At 37.8% G+C, this 16,936-nt stretch overlaps 1 protein-coding gene across 6 annotated transcripts in view; it reads left to right on the top strand.

Moving 5' to 3' along the window:
• The window catches only part of GTDC1 (glycosyltransferase like domain containing 1), a 390,883-nt gene that overhangs the window by 112,361 nt on the left and 261,586 nt on the right, over nucleotides 1-16,936 (top strand). For all 6 annotated transcript variants that reach the window (XM_042948684.1, XM_042948683.1, XM_042948685.1 and 3 more), the window contains 2 exons: nucleotides 8,973-9,037; nucleotides 12,418-12,621. In XM_042948684.1, coding sequence (XP_042804618.1) covers nucleotides 12,443-12,621 — 179 coding nt within the window. In that variant the 5' untranslated portion in view covers nucleotides 8,973-9,037; nucleotides 12,418-12,442. The remainder of the gene's footprint in view (nucleotides 1-8,972; nucleotides 9,038-12,417; nucleotides 12,622-16,936) is intronic.

Here is a 16,936-nt window from a genome sequence, read left to right as displayed (position 1 = left end):
TTACCGATAAATAAAGATCTTGATCTGTTTACAATTATTTAATAATTCAAGTACTTTCAAAAATCGACTGAGTATTACTTTTATTTCACACATTAGACAAGCAGTATTTCCAAAACCAAATTAATAGTGTTTATGAATAGCTGTAGCCCCATTAGTTTAACCCTTGCTGATTTGATTTTTAATAAGTTTCTTTATAGCAATAGTAATAGAATAATTTGAAAACCGCTGGCAAGCTCCTGGAGGGGAGTAAGCCTTCAGTAATTGGGAAGTAGTTTGTTATTTCAAACAATTTGGCCTCCTTCCTAAAGTTAGAAAAAATTTATAGTTTCTTTTAATTGCAAGTTGAAATATATTCAGTGAAGATAACTTGAAGAATAAAATAAAACACAAAGAGAAATTCAAAACGGCTCATACTTCTACCATAAATGATTATTTATGCCTACCTGTGTTCACGTGTATTCTCTCTTGTGTTTCTATGTCATTTCATCATATATTTTTATATATTCATAACTTGCAATCATGCAATGGTAGAAACATTTTTCCATGTTCTTTTTATTATGATTTTTGATCATTAATCATTTAATTATGAAATTTCTTTTTGTTGGATATTTTCATTGCTTGCAATTTGAGACAAAGACTTCAGTAAAGATTCTTCATAATTTCCAGTGTTAATTCTCAGAAGAAGTGGTACTGTTGAATCCAAAGATCGCAGTTTTCAAGATTTTTATATTACGTTCAGATGTGATAAGACATTTTAATACTTTAAAGCAGATACAGCCTTAGGCATTGGTAGAGTAGGTAGCAGCCTTCCGGCCTTGAGAAGTGTCTTTTTTTTTTTTTTTTTAAGTTTCTTTATTTATTTTGAGAGAGACAGAGACAGCACAAATGGGGCAGGGGCAGAGAGAGAAAGGGAGATGGAGAAGCCCAAGCAGGCTCTGCACTGTCAGCTTGGAGCCTGATGTGGGGCTCAAACTCATAAAACAGTGAGATCGTGACCTGCGCCAAAACCAAGAGTCGGATGCTTAACCAAGACTGAGCCACCCAGGTGCCTCGAGAAGTGTCTTTTTAATTCACGAACGATTCTTATCCATTCTGCAGATGGCTGAAATTTTGCCATCACCTGTTGTCCCCTTGTAACATACAAGTACTCCTGGGAGAGGTAACACATTGTGCCTGGCAGACGTTTACTCTGAACAATGTGCAGGAGGTTATCCAATATCTTCAATTTAATTCTGGCAAGTATAGTTTGGACACAAGGCAGGAGAAAGGGACGTTAAAACATTGAGCAAGAGGAATGATGAGGGTGAACAATATTTTTTTAACTTCAATTCTGCTAAGATCAGTTGAACAACTGCTATATGAAGTGCAAGAGAGTATATACCTAGTTTTATGAGTTTTAAGTTACAATCTCTCTCTACAGTGATTCAGGCTGTTTGTTAACTGCAAATGCTAATTAATCCAGTAGAGAGACGTATGGTCCCAGATATGGTGCATATACATGCCGGATAGAGATGCAAGGGGGAATTAATTAACTCCTAAGCAACTTTACTCTGTCTGAACACTCTGTTTGCAAAATGTGAAATTACTTCCTTAAGAGGTGATGAGGATGCAGAGTATGGCTTTGGGTAGTTGGCAAAGAATATTCTGTACTGTAGGGTCTCAGCTTCATTAGACAAAATATTTATGTCATTGGAATGTCTCCTTGAAAAACCAGCTGATAAAGAGATAATAGTGACAGACAAGGCCACTAAATAGATAAAAGTCATAGTGCTTGCTCCAATCAGGAAACTTTGAGCTGTTGTTACTTATCTTTTAGTCAGTGGAAACTTGTGTGTCAGATGATAGGGGCAAGCCTGTGCTTCCTCTGTAGAAAGACCTATAGTAGACCTTCTAGAAATTATACACTGTTGTCTCTGTATGCCTATTCTTTACTCAACAGTCTCAATCCTAAATATTTTCAGGATTTAGAAATTCCAGTCTATTATTATCAGACTGACTCTTTTTCTTATAATAGTGGGTAGCTAATAATATGCCCCTTGTGATACTTAAAAATAGTGATACAGCTCTCATTACCACATCTCTTAGCCCCAGATTTACTCAGCCCTGGTCTAAACTGGGTTTCTGGGCTTTTTAAAATTTATCATTAACGATATCTAGAATCTATCCAGTTTTTCCAGTGTTGGCTTCTTAAACCATGAGCAAATGCCTTAGACCACTGGCAAATCAAAAGATTCTTCTCAAGGATATGGCAGCTAGAAAAGATCTGCTGTAGTACATAAATAGAAGAAAATATACTTTTAACTAGTCCTACCTCTAATAAGTAAATTACAATAATTAGGTGGAACTTTGGAGGTGAGAGAAGTGTCACTAAACATTTTAATTGATACATCTTTAAAGCATACTTTTATTGATTTGGACCTTAAAGGACATTAGAGTTTATGTCCTTTATTTATTTACTTACTTATTTATAAATAGATTCTGATACTGACCTCACCTCACATTTCCCAAGACCATTTAAATAAGTCTGTCACTGCAGGGTGACTTTCACTAATATAAAGTGAATATTAAAGGTGTCTAACATTCAGGCCTCTATGGAAATTTCTTTTTCTTTTTCCATGTGTCTACCTGATATTCTTTTGCGTCCTGAGCTGTTAGGATTTTGTATTTCTTGCAAGTTGATTTCTCTCACTGATAAATAGATTGAGTTGTGAGATTATGTCCTTTTCATTTTTTCTCTGGAAGTGAGTAAATCCAGAACTTTATACTTGGTGACATTTGTTTCAACCCATCAAGGGAATGCCACCCATGTTTGCTTGGGTTGCAGTACTTCAAATAGGACGTTGAGAATGTTTGTGTGTTAGAGTAACTCTGCTATTTCTGTTTCAAAATTAACTGAAAATGTGATATGTGCCTCCCACTTGGAGAGGGAAACTTCTCAACAATTTTTTATTTAGTTAAGATGGATTAAGTTCTTAAAAGATGTTAGAGCGAGACTCTCTAGCGCCAGTATAGTTAAGAATCTGTTAGTCATTTTATTTTAAACTCATTTGGTATGTATATTTATAATTATCTTACACAATCCAAGTCTGAGTTAAAATTTGTCATAGAAGCCAATGTAGGGTAACAAGATAATGCTTCTGACCAAGAAAGAAATGCCAGTCTAATGATTAAACCAATTGAATCCTTCTAGGTCGTAGACTTGACTGTCCTTGTGTTAAATATTCTTCTGGAGTCTAGAAAGGTCAGAGAGAATAGATGCCCATGGCATGAAACTTGGCTTCTAAATCCCTGGGTAGGGCTGCTGGGGCAGAACTATTTTTCCTTAGAATGAGGTGTGACATTTTGAATACAATAAGATGCCACCTGTTATATTTTAGGTGGTGATAGAATGTGTGCGTCAAGTTCTCTCTGTAAGTAGTAATTAGTGGTAGGAAGGGGTGATTATTTGTAGTTGATAATAATAAAGGTCTTGGATGAGTTCAGAAGAAATTGTCAAGGCAATCGCTAAAGAGTTTTATGGTTTATTGACTCAAAGAGAGTGTTGAACACTTTCTGTTTGCTAAGTGCTGACATATAGTGGTAAGCAAGCAGACCTGGTCACTGTCCTTTTGGAACTTAATATCCAGTAGGGGATACAGATATTATGTGGTCACTCGTATAAATACATCCTACAAGTGTTAAGTACAAAGAAGTACTACAGATTGTTATATCGGGGAGACTCAGACTTTGTCTGATGGTGACAGTAGTAAATTATGAAATAAACTGAACTCATCTATATGGCTGACCTCTTCGCCTCCTGTTTCAAACCCTCCTGTCATGTGAATCTCGGATATTGTCTTCCTTCCTCGTCATTAAGGTCTACTGCCCTATCAAAAAGGCCTTAGTCTGGAGCTGGGGCATGAAGGATAAAAGTTGTGGGATTAGGGAAAGGATGATTATGCAGGACTCTGGAAGGAGTTATAAGAGATTAAAACAAAAGTTTTGTGTTTTATCACTCTAACTATATGGTATTCTATATAACCATGTTGTGTGGTTTATAGCACTGATATCCTAGATGTACAAATTATTGGGAGTTACGATTAAATATAATATGTGATACATATATTTATCATCTTATACTGACATTTATATTTCACACACATATAAAAACATACTGCAATATATATCATTTACATATTATAATTCTTAAACATTGATTTTTAATCCCCAAACTCCAAAGACTAGAAAATGGATGCACCTTTTACTTACATCCTACCAGATACCTGCAATGAAGTATAATGGGGAAGATAAATGACCATGGGGTCAGAAGACCTGGACTTAACCCCTTGCTCTATCCCTTACTCTGTGATGCTCAATACTCTCCATTTCTTTTTCTATAAAAGAAAAGCTGTTGGTCAATGGCTCCCGCATTCCTTCCACCTAGGATTCTGTGGATTCTTGACTCTCCTACTTAGGTATCCATATATGAATGGGTCAGATAATCTAATTTTCTCCCACTGGACTGATTTGCAGCCCATTTCAGGAAGGTGGAAGCCTTGGAGAAATGCCATCCTGAGAAAGCAAATACATTATTCATCTTGTCAGACTTTTATAAAATGAATAGTTGATGGCAGAAAGTATTTAAAAATGCCTTTTTTTCCCTTCCCCATTAAATAAAAGTATAATTACTCAATGTGAAATGGGATCTCTAGATTTACGGTGAGGGAATTGGCTTCTCATCCTGCTTCCACTGCTAGTATTCAACTAAGATGATGATAGACCAAGCAGATTAAAAAACTGCAGGTGATTTTCAACATTCACGGATCTCACAGATACTCATTCTTTTAGACCATGAAACTTGGGTTGGCCCAGAATGCAATCACTTGTGGTGTTTCTACCATTTCTTTTATCATTGTTACTTCTCTTGTATAAGTAGAATAAGATAAACTCGTATCTACATGAAAAGAAATCTAATAAATTCTCATTTCTATGACAGTACGGAAAGAGAATCAGTATTTGGAAGAGAATATAGTGTGTTTTGCTATACTCGCTGCTTGATTTAGTTTAGCCGAAATTTAAGGCTAGTTCCTGAGGTGAACATGAAGAGTCTGATGGCAAAGGGAGAAAGGTGTGAAATCACAGAAGTGTTAATTAACTAGGAGAGTGTGAGCGCTCGGTAAGGCAACAAGGCAGGGTCTGGGTAAGTGGGGGAAGAGAGATCCCAGTGGAGAGGGAGAAGCAGGGCTGTGGTGAAGAGAAAGGAAAGGCCAGGAAAGCAAGGTGAGCAGTGCCACATTTAGGGCCTTGGACTTTATCCATTGGTGACAGAGACGTTGATGTTTTTTTAGCATGTCACCTCATGATCAGATTTGCATTTTGGAATATTACCTGTAGCTGGAATACGGAGAATGGTGTGATGGGAACCAGATGATGTGGCAGCATGAAGGCCTAGTTAGAAGGGCAATGGAATAGTTCAAATGAGCGATGAGATGATTTTCTAGTGTAAAAGTTTCTACTCATTCATAAATACACTGCCACATTTTAAAATGTCGGCAAATTGAAAATATTTTTAGTATTCAGGAGAACTAATTCATTACTACTTTTATAGTTTGAAATGTTTTGTGAACTTAATAGCAATGGAAAACTGAAAGAGGATTAGGATTTTATTTGTCAGTGATATTAAACCAGTAAACATCTCACAAAAAATTTCATAGTTACAGCTTTGTTGTGCAATGTGGAATATAACTTCACAAAAATGTAAGGTAGTGAATTTGTAATATATACACATCTCTTTATTTGTGGAACTTATGCATATTTGAAAACAAGTGAATGATGTCCTAGTGTCAGTACGAATAGGCAGTTGTTGAATTTGCCTTTAATACAGTTATAACCAAGACTTTGTATTCATTCAAGTCATGGAATAAGTGACTGACAGTTCTAAACAGAAAGTTACAATCCCAAATTGAGAAAGAATGAAGATATTTGTTAGGGAAAATTACATAGCCATATATGCATATCAGATTGTAATTTTTAAAGAGTACATATAGAAGATCATAGCAAATGAAAAAATTGGAAAAGTGCACTTGAAAATTACTTCAAATTGTGTCACAAATAAGGTGGCTTGTAAGTCTTCTTACCAAATCTTGGTTTTGGTGCATAAATCCTTAGTTCTTCATGACCACAACAGGAAACTAAAGTTGGAGCTGAAGAAATTGGAACACTCATAGCACTGTGGGACAATGGATGAATACAGTGGGACATCATTTTCAGCATGAACCCAAGATTTTTATTTTTAATGCTGCTATTTAAGTACACACAGTAGTACACAAGTTATGATAAATGTTGGGTTGTATGCCCGTTATCAAATATGGAGTAATGATCAGTTTCCATCATGCATTATCTTTAATTCACACTAATGTTCAGGAATCTCATTCATTCCTTACTGTTAGCCAAACTTTCTTTAATTGTGTAGAATATTGCCAGGGCCTACAGTTTTAGGATTGTAAGGTTTTTACGCTGCATTTAATACCAGATTGTCTTTTAGTATTCAGAGATTACATTGAGGTTCTAGGAGATAGGATGGATTTGCTATGCCTGATTTTTATGAAAAGCTTTTCAAAAATAACTTTTTGTAGGATCTGCTTACTTCTGTTCCCCCCCCCACCCCACTCTACCCCTCCATATGATACTTTACTGTAGTGTAATACTTTGAGGACACTCTTTTTAGCAAAATGTATTTTTACTATATATTCACCCTTATTAGGTTCTGTTAGGGGAATTGGTAGTGACAGGTTTCAAAGCAGAAATCTTTTTATGCTTATTTTTTAGTATATAATAAGATAATTTCAGGTACATTTTAACAACCGGGGTTTCCCTGATGAATCATTAAAATAAGTGAGTGGGCTGGAAGGTAATACTAACTTTTCTCAGTACTGCCCTATTTTACCCTGCTGGGTTATTGTGGCTTTTTAAATAGAAGCCTGCGTGTTGGAGTTGGTGGGTGGAGGTGCAGAAGGGACAGGGTCAGTAAGAAAATACCAGGTAAACCTCTGATGACCTATTGGGAAGTCCTACTCAAATTTTATTTTCCCCAACTTACGGCATTTAGTGTTTCACTTCACTGGTTTCTGCCCTGCCAAACTGAACTTTTAAAAATATTGTGTATAGCCAAATAGAAAATATATTTGGAGCAACTGATTGAAGTGTAAGGTACCAAGCCATGTGTGGATTAGCCTGTGGAATCGATTTCTCATGTGTGTGGGATTCAAACCGTTAAACCATCATCACTGAAACCATACCTTCCTACAGCTAATAGCAGTAAGGTGTCTGTGGAATTTATTAATACAACAGTTCCTCTGATTTAAAATTATTACCTGGTATTTGGTTGGAAAATTATTTGAATATTATAAGTAACTGAATTGACATCATATATGAAGGCTAATTATGGGTTTCTAATGTGATTTAGGTTTTGTTTTAAAAATTCACATGATGTGTTTATACTTAGCACATCTTTTTCAATAAATCATTGGCATATTGCAAATTTCCTTTCTGACTACTGTTAAAAAAAATAACTATGGCAGCAGTTGTAACTGCTAGAGGAGGTAGACTAAAATGTAGTTCACCTTGAAAATGGCTCAGGGAATAAAGAAATTGGGTCAAGCTTAAAATAAATGCAGGTACAGTGACAAAAAGTTTTAATAAAAATTTAAAAATATTCACAGCATTGGTTTCAGGCTACTTTTGTTCTTGGTGATCTTATCAATGCATTATTAGTTTTTAATTGAGATGACACTAATGGCACTTTTTCATTTTGGTCAAAATGTTCATATGAAACATTTTTGTGATTTTTTTCACTATGTGTCTGCTTTTAATTGTAAATATAAATTTTTAGAAAGGCAGACAATTCTTCGATAGATCATTTGACCTCTGGTGATCTTAAATAGAATTTGAAGTGGTTTAAAATTCCTATGTCATAGATATCACTTTGACTCATTTATATTGCCAATTTAATGTGTAGCATTTAGCCATGTATCATTAAATCATAGTATTGATAATGAATTAAACTTTCATAAAGCTTTAATAGTGTAGTAGATTCTCATTCATCTGGCATCATTGGGGAATAAAATATGCTGAAGAAATGAGTTTTTTGTTTTTTTTTTTTTAACGGAAGCTCACTGGGTTAAGCAGAAAAACTTAAAAGTTGATAAAAATTTATCTGACACACTTTGTATGTTCTTTTTGGGAGCAGGAGTGGATTGGCCATTTACTTTTTTCTTTACATTATAAAATATTAACAGTCTAGTGTCATGCAGAAAGGACATGGGCTTTCTGATCGATATTTGTTCCTCACATGAGAAGTTCTCTAGTTGTTGTTTTTCCTTTGAAATAAATGCCACACCCCTAATTCTGACATCCTTACTCCTTTTCTGCGATGGTGCTTGTGATAATGCTTTAACAGATGGATGAACACTCAGGCACCTATGTAAGACCTTTGGCTGTGTCTAGGCTTGGCTACCATGTTTTGGCAAACACCTGGCCACAACCTCGGGCTGTAAAGGAGACCCTCTTCTTGCTTCGGAGGAAGCATTTTCAGTGTCAAGGATGCTGCTCCCCAGCGTTCACTCCCTAGGAGCCATTGGTAGTGGTGCCTGATGTCTGTATCCACCTGTTCACCTGTGCTTGGGAGCATCTGTGCTGTCAGGGTGACCACCTGCAGTTTTCTGGGACTGTTGCTAAAATGAGCAAATAAGGTACTCCCTTTATCTTTTAGCAAATTCCAGCATAACAGCAAAAATTCTTTTTAACAAAGTGTTTTTTTTTTTTCCAACCTCATGCTCGTTTGTTTCAAGCAGTGCTTTCTAAAAACTCAAGCACAGCAAGAGTATTTGCACTGTTCTTTAATGTGCTATAAATGACATTTGGTTTGAATCTTATATTTAAAAATCAGCTTCCTCTCTTTTGCTTGCACCTAATGGGAATCATCTTTCTTCCAGGTTGTGCTTTAAGAAGACTATAGGGAAGAACACATTTTCTTCTTGCCACAAAAGTTGCAATAGAAGTAAGTAGGGGAACTGCCAGGATATGTCTGTCTCCACAAAACAAGCAGAACAAATTTCCATGAATCAAAGCCACTAAGTATAGTTTTCAGAGATGGTAGGACATAGTTACTCTCCCTAGAAAAATACCCAAAATGCAGGCACACCCATTGGCCACTAGAAAAATGCTCAAGTAAATGCTAGTTCAAACCTGTACATTTCACTCTTCTTACTGAGCTATTAAAGGGGTGGAAATCTACTATAGCTATAATCTTTTTTTCCCCTTTTCTATTTTTCGACCTCCCACATGCTTGGTGTTCAGTTCTGCTTACTGAATGTCTTGAATCTCTAGCAGCACCTACACATACTGCCTCCACATTGGCTTATGATTTGCAGATAACTCATGATTCAGACCCATAAGAAACATTTGTAAATATATGGCATGATATGTGCTCTAGATTAATCATGAAAAGGAGCAAAGGACTGAAGAATACAGAAAGCTTTTTTCCCTTCTAATATTGATGTTGCTTTCTTTGAGGTTATATGAGTGAAATATTCTTTGGAGTGGCTTAGATCACATTCCATCACTTGGGGAAATATCTCAGGTCATTTTTACAATAACCTTTATCTCTTAAAAAAATTTTTTTTAATGTTTATTTATATTTGAGAGAGAGAGAGATAGCGTGAGTGGGGGAGGGGCAGAGAGAGAGGGAGACACAGAATCTGAAACAGGCTCCAGGCTCTGCTGTCAGCACAGAGCCTGATGCGGGGCTTGAACTCATGAGCCTCGAGATCATGACCTGAGCTGAAGTCGGATGCTTAACCGACTGAGCCACCCACGCGCCCCTACAACAACCTTTTAAGGATATACAGGGCATAGACACCTTAGTGTGATTAAATCAGAGGAAATAAACCTAGATAGAGATATATGTGGTATGATCTAGTAAGCAAATTAATGTTAACTGCTTTTAGTCTGTCTTAGAACCTTTGATATAATTTTCAAGATTGCCTTATACTGTTCTCTTGGTTAACTTTCTAGAAGGTTCCATTATTTGAAGGATTAATGACTACCATTTTCTTAAATTTATCTTATTGAACATTGCATTTATTAAAGGTAGTCTCCAACTGGCCTGAAAAAAACCAAGCTTCTGCATAGCTCAGCCCCTGAGCTAACTTCTTCCCACAATACCTGTGGGGCTCTCACATTCTTATTTGAAATACAAGCTGCTGATGATGAATGAGTAACACTCCCTGCACTTCAAATGCTTATGTGTATCCACCTTTCCCACTGTCCTTGGTTGAGAGGTGACCGTGATTGAAAATTACTGATTTTAAAATGTAGGAGAATTCCAAGATATCTTTCCCCCTTAAGTAAGATGATTTGTACTAATACTGGGAGGGGCAAAATATCTTATTACTGTCTGTTAGTTACTATGCTTCAATTTTATCTTCACAGCACACCTCTGAGGTTGGTATTGTTATTCCCATTTTAGAGAAGGCGAGACTGAGTCCTACAGCCTTGGGTAACTTGCCCAAGGTCACTCAGCTCTAAGGCACATTGCTGAGCTTCAGACTTGTATCTCCCTGTCCGCAAGGTTCATGTCTTTTCCACCGAGGAACACTGCTTCTTATTCTGTAGATGACTGAAATATGTACTTGTATATTTTTCTCCAAAAATGCTCAATGGAAGATTCAGACATCAAGAACTAAGCTTTTTTTCACTCTAGTTGTTTCTTTGAGAACCATCTGAGACTTCTTGCTTTGAAATGCAATGTTAAGTAGGCATTGCTTTGATTGAGCAAGGTGAAGTAGAGTTTTATTAATGAAAAGCATCATTGAGTTGTTGAGACTAACAATTTTGTGGAACAACATTATTAAGAAAAGCAGTATGCTGTTTAATGAATGGTGTTTACTTAAATCATAAAGGAAAATTAAAAAATCTGGAATATTTTTTAAACAGTGTAGTATTTATGTACAGAGTGATGTTTCTTCCTTACTTCTTACAGGAAATAGCATATAATTTGAAATGTATGTGGACTTTTTTTACATTCACACATATTTTTATTTCCCTGAGCACATTAACAAAAGTCATTTTATTAAACCAAAAAATTGCTTTGATAGCTAACTCTCTGCGATGAAAATTTTGCCATGTCTTTAGTTTTATTATTTATTTATTTAATGCTTATTCATTTATGAGAGAGAGAGAGAGACAGACAGAATAGAATATGAAGTAGGCTGCAGGCTCTGAGCTGTCAGCAGAGAGCCCAATTTGGGGCTCGAACCCACAAACTGCAAGAACATGACCTGAGCTGAAGTCGGAAGCTTAACCAACTGAGCCACCCAGGAGCCCCAAATTTTACTATCTTTAATAACAACATTACTTTATCTCTCTTGATGGGATAGTTGTTTACAGAAAGGTTGTAGAAGCCTTGCTGGTTCATAGGCATATAGCTTTACTCCGTTGGTTTACCTTTGCAGGTGGGATATTTATTGGTGATAGTGGGAAGTGGTCAAGATATGTGCAATGTCTCAAGAAATTGTATCTTAAGATTTTTAACACTAGAGAATTGAGATGTGAATATGAATGTGCTTTCTTCCTCTTTTCTTTATTTTTGAGAGAGAGAGAGAAAGAGAGAGAGAAAACTTGTGCGGGCGGGGGAGGGGCAGACAGCGAGGGAGACAGAATCTGAAGCAGGCGCCAGGCTCGGAGCTGTCAGCACAGAGCCCGATACCGGGCTCAAACTCATGAACTGCGAGATCATGACCTGAGTCCAAGTCAGATGCTTAATCGACTGAGCCTCCCAGGTGCCCCATGTGCTTTTTTTGGTTAAATATGGTTCACTGGGGGCAGTGATAGCTGGTGAATTGAAAGGTGATTAATATGAGAGTGACAGAGTCAGAAAATTTCTGAGTTGAAAAGGTCCTCACAAATGAAGGGCTCTTGGAGTGGAAGTCATAGGAGATGAGTTCAGTGACTGTCTGAGAGTGGTAGAGCTCTAGGCCAACCACTTCTGTGGTTACTGAGTCAGGGTCGAAGCCATTCCAACCAGGAAGTGAGTGATCATAGCAGGAGAGGGCTTTAAACTTCCTGGGGTTGGAGAAAAAAACGGAGTCATTGTGGAAGCAATCTTAGGGCATGAGGAAAACAGAAAAATAAGCATCCCTTATTTCCTTTTATTAACAAAAATGATGTAAAGGTATTGATTACAAAAATATAAATCCTAAGCGTTAATACACTTTTTTAAAAAGTGGGACATGCGTATTTAAAAAAAAAAATAAGTGTCTTTAAATTATTTGTATTTGCCTTTTGGGTACACTATTTTAACTTCTTTTTATTTAAAAATATCTTTATAAACACACACATATATATGTTGGAACAAATATTTTTTTGCTTATTATTTAGAATCTGTGAAGTCTTAAAAGGACCTATGAGTATTCTCATCATTGAAGCGTTCTATGGAGGGTCCCATAAACAGCTGGCAGATCTGCTCCAAGAAGAGTTAGAAGACTGTGTCCTTTATTCCCTTCCTGCAAAGAAATGGCATTGGAGAGCGCGCACATCGGCTTTATACTTCTCCCAGAATATTCCCATCAGTGAACAGTACAGGTAATCAGAGCTCAGGCTGCGCTGTCAGCCTGTTTTTAATGTACTTGTTGTAAGGATGTTGCTTCTCTGTCAGCGTCTATGAGATTTTTCTCCAGCCATGGAATTGGTCAGTCTGACTAAGGACATGTCCCTTTAGACACAGTAGAGCAGCAGGGTACATTTTACACTCTGAGGACATCGGCTAGTAGGAAAATGGCCTCATTCTGAACCTACAAGCCTTTGCTCATTTGTCTTGTGATTTTATCATATGCACGTGTGTGGGTGTGGATGACATTTTTTGGCCTGAGAGAAGAGTTGATCTTGGGCACGTTTGTTGTTGTTGTTGTTGTTGTTCCATAAGCTCCAGTGTCTCTTTTAGTGAGTGTGCTGTTTTGGTTTAGTTTATTGTGTCTGCTCTGTGCTAGGAGCTGAGGTTGTAAAGACGGAGGTGACCAAGATCTGCGCCCTTGAAGCTTTAAAGACTGTTGAGGTGGAGATAGACAGGCAAGTGCAATGTGAGCATGAGAAAATGGAGGAGTTGGTTTTGATGTTACGAAGTAGGAACACAGTGTGGAGTTGGTAACCTTTGCCTAAAGGATGAATAGATTATGGGGACACAGGACTCAGTTGTGAATTCTGATTTGTCAGGAAGTGCGAAGTAGGGGTGCCTATCAGAGATTCTTATGGGACACACTGGAAAGATGGATGAGAAATACTGATTGCATCTGGTGAGGACCAAGTAGAGTAGAGTACTGAACATCCCTACCTCCCTATTGTATCCATATTTATGGCCATGTGTCTCCTGCTTGTTAAACAGTGGAAGATTATCCTACTGTGGTTTATGTACCTGTTGTTCCTACCAATCTGGGCCCTTCTGTGTAGGGCTGCATTGGTTTAAGCAGGAGTGGGGAGTGCCAGGCTGATAACGCAGTTAGGGCAGACAGGTTGTTAGAGAGAGGGCATGACTGTCGTGCTCACCTTTGCTTCAGCAGCCATGTCTGTCTTGCTTGTAGGTGGGGCAATCACTAGGGAGACAAGACCTTGGGATTTAAATGTAGGTTGCTGTTCTTAGTAGTAATTTGGGGGATTCAGAGAATACCCCGTTTGGCGGATGAAAATCATGCCTCATGTCTGAGAATTCAGATTATCAGGTAGAATAACAGTGAGCGCTCAAGTCACCTTGCTTGGGATTATAAAGGTAAAATGCTGTTTGAGGGACAAAAATATTGTGTATTTTTCTAATCTAAAGTGTATTTTTCCTTGTATGCTTCAGTGTTTTGTATTCTGATATCACTAAGTGAATATCGTTCACTAACAGTATTAGAAATTTCAATGAGTGTATCAATATAAAAGTTTTAAAGGCAATGGTAAGATGGTTGCTGTGTTAAAACCTGACTGTTTATAGTTGCTTTCACATCTCATTTAATTGTGTTTTCACAGCACCAACTGTATTATATTACTTAAGGTCACGTAATCCGGTTAGCTTTACGGCACATTTTCATTTAACGTTACCATTTGATACAATACATTTCTACAACGATTTGAACATTGAAATGAACCATTTCTCTGTCTGCTGTTAGATTTCATTTTGATTATGCAGTTTTTCAGAATGAAATGACTGTATCACAGATATATGTGTACGGATAGCATCCACACACACACACACACACTCCTGTGCCTGTGGCTTCTCCGCTCCCTGTGAGGACTGAAGGATCTGAGGTGAAACATCACGTTGCTCTTTGAAGCAGTCTTGCTTGGGAGGTCAGTTTCTGAAAGATTGTGATGTAAAGTTTTACTCCCTGATGGCCACAACCTACAGGTCCCAACAGTGCTATCTAAGATCTTTCAAGGTTAGTCACCGCAAGACATCACCGCGGCTGTGCAGTTAGCTGCATTAATCTAATCAGACTTCACTGAAAGATACCTCACCAGTTGAACTTACAGTTGTATTTGACCAATGATAACTTATCTACTCTTTTTGAATACTTTTGGAAAAATAGCAACAGCTTGAAAACTTACACTAAGTTAAAAAAAATATGCTCACTCAATCCTACATGGAAGTACAAGAAGAGTCTTTTGTTACACCAGATAAACTGATCTCTGTGGAGATTTTTAAAGATATGAAGGGTACCTGGGCGGCTCAGTCAGGTGAATGGTTAACTCTTGATTTCCACTCAGGTCACGATTCCAGGGTCGTGGGATCACCCCCGAGTTGGGCTCTGTGCTGAGCATCGGAGCCTGCTTAGGATTCTCTCTCTCTCTTTCTCTCTCTCTCTCTTAAAAACACAAAGAACAAAGTAACTTTTGGAGAGCCAGGTGAATCAGTCAGTTAGATGTTGGACTCTTGATTTTGGCTCAGGTTGTGGCTGAGATCGTAAGATCGAGCCCATATTCAGCACTGCACTTGGTGTGGAGCCTGCTTGGGATTCTCTCTCTGTCTCTCTGTCTCTCTGTCTCTCTCTCTCTCTCTCTCTCTCTCTGTCTCTCTCTCACCTGCTCCCTCCCCCCCCCCTTCTCTCTCCCTCTTTACTCCTCCCCTGCTTGAGCATATGCTCTCTCTCTAAAATAAAATAAAATAAAATAAAATAAAATAAAATAAAAATATGAAAAGTTTTTGTTTTTTAGTTACTTTATTTATTTGGCAAATGAAATCCTCAAAATTCATAAAGCACTGTTATTACCTACTATGCAAAATTACTCTAAACAGGTAGGGACTGTGTCTAATGAGAAACACCCTGAATGTAGGCAGGTAGGTACATGTGTTACTTTTCTCAGCTTCTGTGCATGTAGTCATTAATGTTGTGAGCTTATTATCCAGAAATTATTTTATTACTAAAGGAATAAATGTTTCATCCCAGTTACTCACTTTGATTCTGCTTTATCCTGACAGCTGAAAGAATACATCATGATTCACATTTGGAGCTGTTTAATTTTATCAGAGGTTACAAAAGCCCCAAAAGTTATTTTTCTTAAAAGTGGTTGGTAATTATTGTTTCATTGGTTATATTAGAGTTTTGCCTTCTGGAAACTGTGGAATGCAGAAAAGTGTTTTTGAGGATGGGCCTTAAATTTTGTGTTCTGAAATGTATGAGTCATTTGTCCCAAGAGTGGTATTTCGACTTTCTTAGATATACCTAGACTAGGCATCGAAGATACTGTATGTATTTTCTTCTTCGTGCAGTATCTTTACTGAACTGAAACAATCACTGTTACTGAAAATCATTTTTTCACTCTCAGCTGCTTACAGTTATATTTTTCATTCCATCTGAGGTATTGTGGCAGATTCTCATCATTGGCCACTTAACAGCCCTTCTTCCTTGTTAATCACACTTTTCTTTGGAGTGGCTAAGTACCCCCTGGGAGTGAAGCATGATTGACCTGAGTTCGTCATTATGATCCCATTCTCTGCCCAGTTTTCCCCGCTTTCCTTGTGGTTAGTGCTAGACAGTCACTAGGTTTTGGCAAATTAGATTTAAGTGGATGACTTCTGGGGGTTCTTCCAAAAAAGTTGGTTTTGTTTTGCTTTTACTTATGGAAGGAGAAAGCCATTTTCCTTCATGCGTGTGACAGTGGTTGTGCTGTCTACAACTGTGAGGTGACAGGATGAGGACAAAGTGCCTGGGCTCCCAAAAATGGCTGATGGAAGGCTGGACAGAGCACGGATTAGACTTCCATTTTGAACAATAGAGCCACCTAGACACCTGAAAACCCACCATGTCTAAAACATCTGGAAATGATTCATGAAGTGTAACAAATTTCCTTTTAAGTCCATAGCTGAGCAAAGTAAGAGAGGATCTGAAGAAGGATCTGGAAATTAGAGTGGTAGCTGGCCTTGAAGCTGTGGTTGCCTCGTTTTCATAAAGGAGTTGACATAACTGGTTAACTTAGTTATGTTACATTCTGAAATGAAATATCATGCAGCTCTGACCTGAATTAGGAAGCTTTCTGTGTCTCTTATGGGAACCTCTCCAAGATCTTTTCGGTGACGAAAAGTAATGTTCCAAACAATGTTATTAGGTGTTGTCCTTGGTATAAAGAAAGGAGGTGATCAGAACAATACGGTGGAAGAGTATACGGGAAATGAGTAAACACAGTAGTGTGAATATCAAGGTGGCAGAGGATGTCATTGCCCACCCGTGCCCCTCCGACCTTTCCCTTTCGGTGTGCTCCAGCCAGCTTCCCACTGCTGGCATCTCTTCGCCTGAGGGAGCCGTGCTTTGCCAGTGCACGCAGCAGGCTGGGAGCAGCCCTCCACACATGACCTTCACCCCTCGGATGAAATCATTCTGAAGTGTGTGCAGAAGAGAAAGCACTCACAAGGATTCCTTAAACACCC

This window comes from Panthera leo, chromosome C1 (genome assembly GCF_018350215.1).
Source record: "Panthera leo isolate Ple1 chromosome C1, P.leo_Ple1_pat1.1, whole genome shotgun sequence".
In the NCBI taxonomy this organism is placed as follows: domain Eukaryota; kingdom Metazoa; phylum Chordata; class Mammalia; order Carnivora; family Felidae; genus Panthera; species Panthera leo.
The sequence above is the reverse complement of the archived record's forward strand: the minus strand, read 5'-3'. Positions and strand labels throughout refer to the sequence as shown.